This window comes from Nilaparvata lugens, chromosome 3 (assembly GCF_014356525.2).
Source record: "Nilaparvata lugens isolate BPH chromosome 3, ASM1435652v1, whole genome shotgun sequence".
Classification (NCBI taxonomy): Eukaryota; Metazoa; Arthropoda; class Insecta; order Hemiptera; family Delphacidae; genus Nilaparvata; species Nilaparvata lugens.
In genome coordinates this window covers 88,809,347-88,822,571 of record NC_052506.1, presented here as the reverse complement: position 1 = coordinate 88,822,571, position 13,225 = coordinate 88,809,347, and the positions used below count along the sequence as shown (strand labels likewise).

Sequence of the window (13,225 nt, the reverse complement as noted above, 5' to 3'; positions counted from 1 at the left end):
TCACCCAATATAACTGGACAACCAGCAACAGATTTAAATCTTAAAATAGGGACAACAAATAATAACAATGAAAACTCTACAGATAATACAGAAGCACAAAAAGCATTAGAAAGGGTTCACACGATTAAATATCTTGGTATATTATTGGATCAACATTTAAAATGGAACAAACACATAGATTATTTGTGCTCAAAGTTGAAATACCTCATTTACATTTTTTACAAAATAAATAAAATAAAAAACATAGACATTATACGGAAAATTTACTTTGCATACGCTCACTCATTATTTCAATATATTAATGAAGTATGGGGAGCTGCTTATGATACACATCTGAAGAAATTATTTATCTTACAAAAACATATTATAAGAGCAGCATTAGGAAGACCTCGACTCTATCCTAGTAGGGACATTTTTCTTGAATTTAAGGTCCCTACAATAAGACAGAATTATATGAAAAATATAATACTCCATATCAATAAGAATAAATCTAATTTTCCTGCACACATAACACCCCATAATACACGTCCTAACAATAGATTCAACACAGAACTCATTAAGCTAACCATATGCAGGCATCAATTTACCTATTATTGCAGCTACATTATAAATAAAATTCCAAACGATTTTATAGATAAACAAATGACACGTAATTTAAGCAAAAGCATAGATTATTGGATTGAGCATAACATATTCTTCAAACTAGTTGTATAAAGTATAATATTGTATCCAACAAGCATTGTTACTAAAAACATTGAGCAATGGTTTTTTCATTTTCACGTTCTCGAACCAGGTATTGTAAATGTTCCCTCATCATCGTATATTTTTATGTATTCCCTGTGTGAAATATTCACTTCATGATGGCCTCAAGACGTCACAGTGGTTAATTGGATTCTACTTTGTCATATAGTATGTACTATTCTTAAGTTTTTAATTTTTTTTCTGAGCCTTTGAGACTTTTGTATATTGCTGTAATACTTTCTTTAGCTCTTTTTATTTTAATTTTTATATCGCTTCTTACTTGACCTGAATTGAAGCAGAATAATTTAACCGCAACTCACTGCCAACACACAAGGACTCTTATGTTGGCAGTGCCGAATATTACATTGATTACATTGATAATTATTGTTGTTCAAGTTACAATAAATGTATATTTTAGGTGATTGTATATTGCATACTTTAGTGATTGTATTGTACAAAATATTTGTATGTGATTTTTGGCAATAAATTCAATTCAATTCAATTCAAGTAAGCTCCACATTTTCATTAATTTTTATCTATTCGCGCAATGTTTTTTCTAGTGGTATAAATTTTTTATTGTCCTATTATAATATATCCATTCTAGATAAATTAATCAAATTAATTATTAAATCGTTAAAATCTATTTCCCATCAATTGGCACAGTTTTCACATTAGCTTTAAAAATGCTTGGTATAGAATTCATTATTATTGATCAATTTTTATTAGTTGACAATCTATTTGTGTTCCTTATTGTAGTTTAGAAATTCTAGCATATCTTATTGTAGTCCAGAATATTCAAAAATGTTATATATTATATATTGCAGACTTCTCGTAAACGACAAACGGTGAAAGTTCGAATTGAAGGAAAGCTGATGTTGATACCTCTACCAATCGATCCTGACCTCACAATGTCCTGGCTCGAAGAGGAAACTGCTCGTAGGTACAACAGGTGAGAAAAAATATTCATTTTTAATACAGCCCTATTGTTTTCTTGACTTGAATTCAACTGATTTAATTAGATTGTGAATGTTCATAATTTTTCTTCTTCTCATTCTTTTCCCCTTCTGCCATTACAGCGTAATTATGTGTAACGCTAGTTCGCCTCCATGGTGCACGCTAAATGGACTAGCAAATGATGGCGGTCAGACAAACCTATGTTCTCCTGACCGAAAACTACACAACATCTCAAAGAATTTGGAAATATACAGTGTATATGTAGGCATTTGAGACTCATGAGCTATATATTTGTTGTGTATCTGCCATACGCTAAATAATAAATTACAGCGTAGGGATTCGAGCCTCGGCCCATCTCTTCCATGCTTTCCCATCCTCAGCCATTCTTCTCATTTCCCTCATGGAACTTCCTCTCTCTCGACCCAGGCCTTCAAGGTAGCTCTCCCAATTCATTCGCGATCTGCCTTTCCTTTGTTTCCTTCTCTCCTGGCCTCCACCACTTGCTTTACTCATATACATTTCTCCATCCTAGTGACATGTCTGAACCATTTGAGCTGCTCTTCTTTTACATCCTCACTCAGCGTCTTCCTCCCCACCTCCTGTCTTACCCTCTCATTTCTCTATCTATCTCTTCCCGTTCTGCCCACCAATATTCTTAAGAGTCACATTTGTGTGGCAGTTATCTTACTCCACTGGCTTTTGAGGGTAACCCAGCTCTCACTTCTATACATAAGAGTAGGAGAAAAAACACGATTGAATACTCTTTTCTTTGTCTCCATAGACAACTCTCTTTTTGCTACCACTCTGTGGTTCAGTTGGAAGAATATACAGAGTGAGTCATATGTATGGAAACCCTTCAATAAGTTGGAGACTGTTGTAGATTTATAATACTGTAACTTTCAGTTATTGGTCAAAAAATACTCTACCTTTTGACCTACAACTGAATTTCAACCCCTCATAAGGGAGTGACTATGGTGCTGTAATTCGAATATTATTTGTGTAAACACCCATTGTGTGATACATCATTTTAAAGGCCTTTTTAAAACAAGAAATATGGCATCGATAAACATGTTCTATGATACTTTTGTCCAAAATGACGGCTGATTGAACTTTATCAATAATTATTTCTTTAAAAAGTAAAACTTCAATAGCCGCCATTTCGAATAAAAGTATCATAGAACATTTTATTGATGTCATCTTTCTCGTTTTAAAAAGGCCTTTAAAATGATGTATCACACAATGGGTATTTACATTCAAAATATTTGAGCTACAACCTCCCATTTCTTTAAAAACTAAAACTTCAATCAGCCGCGATTTTGGATACAAGTATCATAGAGCATTATTGATGTCATATTTCTTGTTTCAAAAAGGCCTTTAAAATGATGTATCACACAATGGGTGTTTACATTAAAAATATTCCAGTTACAACCCCTAATTCACCCCATTATGAGGGGTTGAAATTTAGTTTTACGTCAAAAGGTGGAGTATTTGACCAATAACTTATCCTGAAAGTTCCAGTATTATATCTACAACAGTCTCCAACTTATTTAAGGGTTCCCATACATATGACTCACTCTGTATATAAATGGCTTTCTGGCGCTCTGTTTCTGATTGTGTCTAATTGTTTATTAAAGAATCTCTGAATTAATTTTTATTTTAGATGGGCTAAATCTATCAATTTTATATGAAATTATTCATAAGTACCATTGTATTTTCGTACTCTGAATAATTCTGAATAAGTTGATCAATCTTTCTTAACATGGTATCATAGAGAAACAATAGCGTAAGTAGATATCCCATGGTATAGGGCGTTCATGTCGCAACTTTTACTGTTATCTCAAGTCGATTACTGTTGATTATTGTCGAATTAAACTGTTTTGTTGGGGTGAGAGTGTATGAACGGCACAATATGAGAGACTATCAGTGTCACACAGCTTCACGGGAAAGAATTACATGGACTAGCGCTTGAGATAACAGTAGAAGTTGCGACATAAATGCCCTATACCATGGGATATGTACTTACGCTATTGTTTCTCTATGATGGTACTCAAACTGGATTGAGACTGACTCTGTTGGTGAAACTCAACATTACAATAATTTTCATTAACATACATTTATTTGTTCAATGTAAACATAGAGCTAAAAATCTAACAACAGTTGCTACGTAGCTAATTAATATAATCACAGTGCTAAATACTCGTAACTAAAAGCAGTTGTTACCTAGCTCAATCATGAAACTAATAACCGAAAAGAATAGTTTGTCTGTTCCATGATCTCAATGGATTTGATTGTGTTTGTCACTTTGCAGTATGGAAGGTGTTGAGCCGAAGCTTTCTCTTCAGACAGCTGATGGTGCTCTCATCCACCCACATGACTCTCTGTCGCTGATTGCTGATCTGGGATCAGAAATAAATGCTATTGTCACCTCTTGGAATTTGGCTCCGATAAAGGATAGATACCGCAGAGCATGCACTGCCAACAACATAGGTACTATAATAAAATTAACGAAATTTGTAATTATTACTTTCAATTAGTGAATAATATTACTAGTCATTCGATTATAAACGGATTGTATGGAAACAATTGGAAATTAGCAAGAAACTGCAGTTCTGTATTAATGTCTAATAAATGTGGATGTGACAATAAAACTGTGTTTTTTCAATTATGGAAAAATTCCACAATATCAATTCTCATTCAACAAATTTTATGTATGAAAATACTTGTGGGATTTGTTTTTGGCTTCTCATAAAAATGAAAAAATAGACTTGGAAGGTCTCTGTTATTGAGTGTTAACAATGTATTTTGTTTGAAGATTGCTCTCATTTATGTATTTTCAACTCTTGACTACTTTATTGTAAGATATAAGATGGATGCTAAGTTTCAAAGTTAGCTTAATAAAACTACAAAACTCCTACAGTAGATAACACTATTGACAGAGTATGCTTTGGTACAATAAATTCCTGGTTTATGGTACATTTTCTCCATGCCAAGCTACTGTTTGATCATGTAAATTTCTACATATAAATCAAAAAATTATCTCAGGAAAAATCCTCATCTTATTTTATTGATATTTTTATATGAACAAGTAGGAAATTGAATTAACTTGAATGAAGGGCCCTAAAATGACTACTGAGTGAAATACATGTTTCTAATTATTTACATTGATTTTCAAACTTATAATTTCATTAAAATAAATATTTTTAACATGTCAACCCATCTATAAACAAACAATTAACTACTTCAATACACAGTACTACTAAGGTAAATGGATGGTCTGATGTTACTGTGATCAATGAATATAATGTAAATAATTTTTATATCATAATTAATTATCACTTTATAAAAAATACACAAAATACTTCTCAATGAGTAAGTCTATTTTCTAAATTCTATTGTCTGTTGTTAATTTGTAATAATTATTTTATAAACAATACACAAAATACTTCTCAATAAGTAAGTCTATTTTCATAAATTCTATTGGCTGTTGTTAATTTGTAATAATTATTATTTCATTGTTTTATTGATAGATGTGATATCTGAAGTAGAAGCCCGATTGGATTCTTCGCAAATCACCAAGTGCCTGGATTTGGAAAATTTTACATTATTTACGGACGAATTTACTCCAATATTCAAATCACTGGCCCATCATAAATCATTACAATACCTGCGACTTTCTACAAACTGTTTGGGTGACTCAGGTTTACAGGTTTGTGCTGTTTCATCAATATTATTATTTCGAATGACTTTAGGGAATTCGGTATTCCTTTTCCTAGAATACTCTTATGAAGTTATTATAAGCATCGTATAAGTTATGTTGTAAGTTGGTGATTGAAAAAAAATCCAAGAACTGTTTGTATGTGTAGTACAGTAATATTATCAAGTTGTACGTACCCCTTGTTCAGCAACGGTAGCGAAGTGCATAGATGGCATTATTGAATAATTAAGGGTAACCGTCCACTGGACCGTATTCAACCGATCCGTTCGGCCGTTGGACCGGACGAATCTGCCGGCCGTTAATTGGGCCGAATATGGTCGACCATTAGAACCGTTTACGTCAGTCTAGTTCAGTAGTTGGCTGAACTATTGAATATTGAATAAATATTGAATTAACTACTATCATAGCCACCAAAATTCTTCATAAACAATGATTATATTGAGATTTTGAAAATTGAATAAACAAATATCTACTAAATTAGTTATTCGTTACAATAATCTTACCTTCAGATCTTATTTGTTAAGTAATCTTCGTCCACAGATTCCTGTGAACATCACGACCATGATATCTTTTGTCTCGCATATCCCACAATGGCACATGCTCTTGAACCAAACTTATCAACTTTTCATTGTCCATGGTTACAACTTTTTAAAAAGAAAAACTACAAAAAACAAAAACAAACAAGACTGTGAAACCATTTTAGGTTAGGAACACTTTGTTGTCTCAGCTCGACTAGTTAGTTCGGCCGGATAGCGCCGGAAATTCCTTTTCAATTCGGATCGAAATTGAAATTCGTATTAACCTGTTGCAATGGACGAGCATCTATTCCTTTGTTTGTTGGGGGATCGCTCGGTCGCGTTCGGTAGTTTTCGGCCGATGCTAGTTCCGCTCTAGTTGGACGAAAACGGTTCTAGTGGACGGCCCACCTAATCCTCCAGGACGAGTGTTCAACTCGACTCTTAATATTTTAGAATCTCAGGTATTATGATAAATCATTATGATGACTGTTTACAACTCTGAACGTTGCTGTATAATGTAGAAACTTAATGGCTGAAATTCATACCGTATTGTGCACGCTTATAACACTTCATTATGATTTCAGGCTCTTATGAACACGCTGGTGGATATTCCCGAGTTGAAAGAACTTGATTTGAGTTGCTGCAATATTACTCATTACGGACTCGATCACATGTGCCAGTTCATTTTGCAGAAAAACTTATTCGAGGTTTGTGGAAAATACATATATTCAAAACTTGATTTTAAAATAATCTCACATCCCAAGTTTATCTGCTTGGGAACAATTGTCGATTCATGGTAGACAATGCTTGTATAATTTGCTAATTAAATGTTCTTCAAATGTAAGGATTTAATATTTTTTCCTCCACCTACTGTCTAAAATGCTTACTTTACTCCCTGATAATACTAAAGTGGCACTTTTTCGCTCTCGGGACGAAAAAACAGAAAAACTCCCTAGGGCGTAAAAGTAACTCCATTCAAATAACATGGGAAGCATCTTCATTTTAAAAACTTACATTTGAAATAGGTTAGAAGGTCTAAGCTCTGATGAGTAAACATAATAGAGGTGTCTGTCATTGAGTCAACTGAATTCAATACATAAACCAGAAACTTGGTCAACTCATGAAATATATGTTTGTATGATATTACATAGGCCTACTTAATATTAATAGACGTTAAAAATTTATACATATTTTAAAATATGCTTTTCGAAATACCAGCCAACAAATATTTTTCATCTGCAATTCAAATCTGAAATGCGCGAACTGGATTCGGCCATTGTTGATAGTCTGCCAGCTGATAATTGTTACAACTTTTGATAGCGCAATCGGCAGTGCCAACCAGTCGACCGGTTTTTAGTTTTTAGATTTCATGTTATGTTGTGAAATAAAACATTGTCACCAATAACGTGAGTTATTAAAATTATTTGATTTCAGTTTCTGTAAATATGGAAAAACATCACGAGTGAAAAATGTTTTTTCTTCCTCAGGGAAATTGCTGCCCTCAGCTTCCCTTCGGGCTTTAAACTTTCCCCTCAGGGAGAAAAAACAGCACTTTCCACTCTAGATATACAAATAACTATTAAAGAAGAATAAATCACAAATACTGTGATAAAATAACATGTTTTTGTACTTATTTTCTCAATATACGACTGTTGAGTAACGTTGGTTGCTTATCAAACGTTAATGAGAATTATGATCTATTGGTTGCAGCCTTGACAAATGTCAATATTGTCGATCTCATATTAATAACTACTCATCTATTTTACTGTTTCAATAATTTCTGTGACACTAACTAAATATAGTTCAATTGTCTGTTTTAGTACATGACAATAGAATTTTCTATTTGTTTTTATCTTTAAGTTTTGATCGATGAGACGTTGACTCAACTACTTACATGCTTCTTCAGTTGTAACTTTTTCTAGGATGGTTTTCATAATTAATAGGCAGGCCTACACGAGCAATTTTCGCAATAAGCTTTTTTTTAAAGTCGATTTGTTTTAGCTATAAACTATAATTAATAAACAAATTAATAAATAAATTAATATTAATATATACTATAATTTATAAATAAATTAATAAACATTTCCAGGCCTTGGAAGTGATAGATATGAGTCACAATCGTCTTGGAGATGATTGCTTGAGGCATGTATGTAATCTGGTGAGCAAACTGCCCAACTTGCACACTCTTAAATTGAGGTCTGTTTCCCTCACATCATTCAAGGCGCAGCAAGATTTCTATCTAGGTGAGTAGTTGAAATTATCATTAAAATCATTACTACATTTAGTTCATTTTTTATCTTGGTTCTCCTTCATTTCTCAACGGCTTGGTTGTTAGATGAGGATCAGGATTCATGCATTTGTGTAATCAATTTGCTATACAAAGATTTCAAAGATTATAATATTTTAGAGATCTGTCTCTGTAAAATCAGTTCGTTAATATACAAAGCCTACATGCATATGGCTCACATTTCAGTATATTTGTGTGGTGTTGTCAGGCATTTTGCATTTTGTCCGGTATTTCCGTAATTCTTCTATTTCAATCTCTTGCCATAAGTGTTATATCTTCTCTCACTCTGTCCATCCATCTTCTTCTGAGTCTTCCTCCTCTTGGTCTATCTTGGTTTATCTCTACTCCTCAATTTTTCCCTTCCATTTTTTGTAATTATCTTGGATTTATTTTTTTACATACCTATACCATCTTAAGTGTTCCTAGAAACTCTCAAACTCTTGACGCCTACATTTGGTTCGCACTGATAATCTTTCGATAAATGAGATAAATTAAGTTTCATGTGCCTGCCACTCCCGTTATAAGGGTGACAACGTGAAGAGTCGCCTCCTCTAAATATAATTTATGTGTTTGAAAATTGTTTCCCGGTGGTTTGGAACCCACCCAAAGCTGTCGGTCCACTCATCTCTCATCATTATCTGGCTCATTACCCACGCACAAGCCTGGAGCTTACGTGGGCATCAATCTCAGCCAAAAGTCAGCAAATACCAAAGCTAGTAGACAGAAGGTTGGTCACTCATCTATAGTATTTTAGTTGAAATGCAATTGGAGTGGGGGAACTGCAGCCGTGACCTAGGCTGTATTACAGAGTAGGCAGAATATCGCATTCTTGAAAATCATAAGGTGACCTATAGTCAAATTATATAACATAAACATTTTCTGACATGCAAGCTTTCTGTTTGTGCTTTACAATAATTATCAAAACATTTAAATAAAACAAGCATTTTGATCTTCTAGGTCGTGTTTATATTTTGTAGTTTGGCTTGTGAATTTCGGGGATGAGATATTTTGATTCTCGTAGAACATGTGCTCCATACCAGCATGTGTTCAGTGCATTTATATGAATGAAATTCATTGGATTTATCGGGATCAGTTTATTGTTTTATTGCAATGCATTGGTTTATCAAGATTTCTTATGGGTTAATCTGAAATTATAATAGTATAACGTTGTCTACTAACGCTTCTCCAGCTCATTAACTTTTTCGTGTCACGTGTTTAGATTCTTGAAAAACTTTCAACTTCATTTTATTCATACAAGTTGAATGAACTTGAAATATTAAACAACATCATTATATCAGTGATTAATTCGCTATAAGTATGGAGAATTTTTAAGTTCTAGGTCAATCTTGAGGGGATTAAACGATGATGTATTTGAAGATACAGTGAATAAACTGTATGCTCAGTGTGGTTACTCTATCACTTTTTTACTACACGTGACGTCACGCTGGCATTCCCCCCACCACTTCGAATCTTACACCTGTTAGTGATCAACCTTCTGTCTACTAACGTTGAGCAAATACTGTCTTCAAATTTCCATATTTTCTACTTTGTACCTATACAATACGTTAACCTGAGTAATGAATATTTAGAAATCCACTACTGAGTGGCCGTAGTCGGGTGGCCTTATAATTCAGAGGCCCGTGTTCAAATCCCGGCCCGGGCAAGATATTTTTCCAAGCCCGATCAAGATATTTTTCTCGGGACTTTCCCGTGTTTTGGATGGACACGTCGGTTCGTCGGTCCCGGCTGCCTAAAAAGCAGTCGTTAGTTATGTCAGAGGCCCTGAAATTGATCAGTTGCGACCTGGATACTCTGACACCAGACCAGAAATTTCATGTTTGTGAGTTGGTCGGATGGATTTAAAATTATAGTTCATTCATTTTTTTATTTGAAATTGTGTGTGAATCAAAACATAAAATCTGCATATTAACCTGTAGACGGTTCATTTCAAATTAATTTTTAAAGCAGTTTTGGCAAATGCCTGTTGTTTTTACATGGATTGTATCTACAGTATTGTCTATGAATAAATTTTCCTATTTTTCACCATCAGAAATGTTTTTGAACCTGTATTTGTGCTTATTGATCAAATAGAAGTGCTGGACTTGAGCTCCAACGAAATTGGAAGGGAAAGAGCACCAGATTATTTACTTGTGCATGAATTCATGAATCCAAAATGTCAGTACTGAAACATATTTCTCCACTATCAGTCATGTTTTTTAATCTGTATTTATGCTTATTGATTTGTAGATCAAATAGAAGTGCTAGACTTGAGCTCCAACGATATTGGAAGGGAAGGCATGCTAGATATTCTGAGTAAATTGAATCCGGGCAGAATACGCAGACTGGAGTTGGCCGATGTTGGCTCAGAGTGGGTGGCTCGCGAGGTGGCCATCTTCCTCGGCCAGTGCGTTCCTTACAACTTGGAGCATTTGGACCTCTCCTACTGTGACATCGACGATTTGCAGATGAATCTTCTTCTCAAGTAAGTCTTATCTAAGATAGTAAAATAGCTTTGTTACACGTTTCCAATCAATATTCCTCTGATGCGAATGATGCCCACATTGTGTCTTATAATAGAGAGAAAACTTTCACGTCAATTTTGTCTTGAAAGTAATTTCATAGAGTCAAATTTGGTGCCTAGAGGCTTAGTCGCAAGAAGGCTTGAATTTTTTAGGTCACAGTTTTTCAATGCTGTAGAACGTTTGTATAGACTTGATAGAATGGATACCGCACATTCCATCAAAAGTCTATATAAGAATTTCACAGTATTGTATGATTAGAAATTGAACCCATCTAAATCTCTAGGCACCAAAAGTTCCTATAAGTTCTTCATAAGTTTTTAACCAAAGTGGTTTTTATCTATGTTTATAAAAATGTAATATTATCCAGTAACAGTATTTCAATAATTAACCTCTTCATGAATCAACAATAGCACTTTTTCTTATAGAACTTGAATTTTATAAAAGTCTAGCAAGTAACCTGTGCTTCGCAAGGGTCTAATTAAAAACTTGACCTATTGAAATCTTGAAGAATTTAAAATAGGCCTATAACCATCCTCGGTAAATTAAGAATCTATATGAAAAATTCCAAGTTAATCAGTCCAGTAGTTCAGACGTGAAGATGCGTCATTCATGAATTTCCTATCCCGTAGGCTACGTGTAAGGCTAGGCACACACCAGTTAGTCAACACAAGACAAGATATGATCAGACACGATCAGTCACAATACTTCACATAGTTGCTTATGAATGCATGTCTAATTGCAATGACTAATGTGAAGTGTTGTGTCTGATCATGTCTTGTCTTGACTAACTGGTGTGTGCCTAGCCTTAGCTAGTTCTTTCCTTTATTATAGTATAGATTTAAAATAATTCCGGTACTTTTAGGCCAGTATGTATATTATTTTTCAATTAGATGTTCTTGGAAATGACATAATTATAATTACATATTTATTATAGTATAGATTTAAAATAATTCCGGTACTTTTTAGGCCAGTATGTATATTATTTTTCAATTATATGTTCTTGGAAATTACATAATTATAATTACATAATTCATTTCTCATTATCACGCAAATTTTTCTTCGTCAACTTCGGATCAAGAGCATTGTGGCGTCTTGCAACACAAGACTACTATGACTACTACTAGTAAGCTACTAGCTTGCTCTAGTATAGTTTGCATATACCTAAATATTTTTCATTCTATTCATAAGAACACAAATCTTTAACCAATTATTGGCAGACAAAACAACAGTCTCAACCTCATTTTTGTGTATACTAGAAGATTGTACACATTTGAATCTTATCTAACTATTTAAATCAATTTTCAATGGTTATTTCAATTTTTGATGATTATCAATTAATTTAATTAAATATTACATTGCAGGAGTTTAAAAATGTGTCCGAAGCTTCGTAACCTTCAGCTGGAAGGAAACAGCAAGCTGAGTCCATGCATGGTACAGAGGTTGTGTGAACTGGAGCTGACGCATCTCAACTTGGCCGGTGTTCCATGTAATCTTCGTTTCATTAAACACGACATTGAAAACTTGTACATCAGTACCGTTCAAAAAGACCTATCAAATAGGGAAAATCGCCGGAGACCTTTCGGCTTCTATTCGAATAATCTTAACTCAGTATTCAGGTAGTTTATCTCATTATGTTCTTCTAATTTTATTTCATTATGTTGTTTTAACGGTTTCTATTAGAATAATCTTACTCAGTGTTAATTTAGTTTATAGCTTTATGTTGCTTTAATTTTATTTCATTATATTGTTTTAATTTATTTCATCATGTTGTTTCATTTGTTTTTCAACAATTTCAGTTTGTTGGCAAAATACAATACCAATACCTAGCTCAGCTTTAAGTTCATGAGTTGGTATATTGTAAAAATCACCCCACCATCATATTACGAAACATATACAAATTCATTGTTGACATCACCGTAGAATTAATATGAAGAACTGAATTAGTATTGTAGGTAGTTCTTTTTAAAATGTGTATACTTTTCACTTGTCTTTCTTCTTTGTTTTTCCTTTTCATTGTGATTTTTTTTCAGTTAGTATGATATGAGAAGGTAGGCAGTCTGTAGTAGGTTACTACAGTGTGGTCCACATTATAATGGCAGTGGAGAAAGATAGGAGAACTGCGTTGCCGATTCTCTGCCTTCTATAGAAGATAGCTGATACCGGTATATCTAATGTGGCCATCCTTGTTTAAAATTATAATTTTATTCTTCAAGGAAAAATATTTTTTAATGATTAAATAATATATTTTCATAATAATTTAGATAGAATATTCAATTAATTATATTTATACAATGTTAAAAACCGATCTGGCTAGAGAAGGATAGCGCTATCTGCCTTGTCGAATGATAGACAAGTATAACAACACCAATGTTAATCAAATATGACTTTTTGCCCAGCCTTAAATGGAAAGATTTTGCAGTTTTCTTCCATATCCATGTTTCTTTGTTGCATGGAACTACAATAATTACCACAGCCATATTTAGTTGGC

General features: G+C 33.5%; 1 protein-coding gene across 1 annotated transcript in view; it reads left to right on the top strand.

Annotated features, from left to right (window-relative positions):
- Nucleotides 1-12,716, top strand: part of LOC111059537 (tonsoku-like protein) — a 39,353-nt gene extending 26,637 nt beyond the window's left edge. The window contains exons 19-25 of the mRNA XM_039422946.1: nucleotides 1,566-1,690; nucleotides 4,004-4,182; nucleotides 5,223-5,401; nucleotides 6,513-6,635; nucleotides 8,018-8,171; nucleotides 10,463-10,697; nucleotides 12,099-12,716. Of these exons, the coding sequence (XP_039278880.1) occupies nucleotides 1,566-1,690; nucleotides 4,004-4,182; nucleotides 5,223-5,401; nucleotides 6,513-6,635; nucleotides 8,018-8,171; nucleotides 10,463-10,697; nucleotides 12,099-12,357 (1,254 nt within the window). The 3' untranslated portion in view covers nucleotides 12,358-12,716. The remainder of the gene's footprint in view (nucleotides 1-1,565; nucleotides 1,691-4,003; nucleotides 4,183-5,222; nucleotides 5,402-6,512; nucleotides 6,636-8,017; nucleotides 8,172-10,462; nucleotides 10,698-12,098) is intronic.
- The last annotated feature ends 509 nt before the right edge of the window (nucleotides 12,717-13,225 follow it).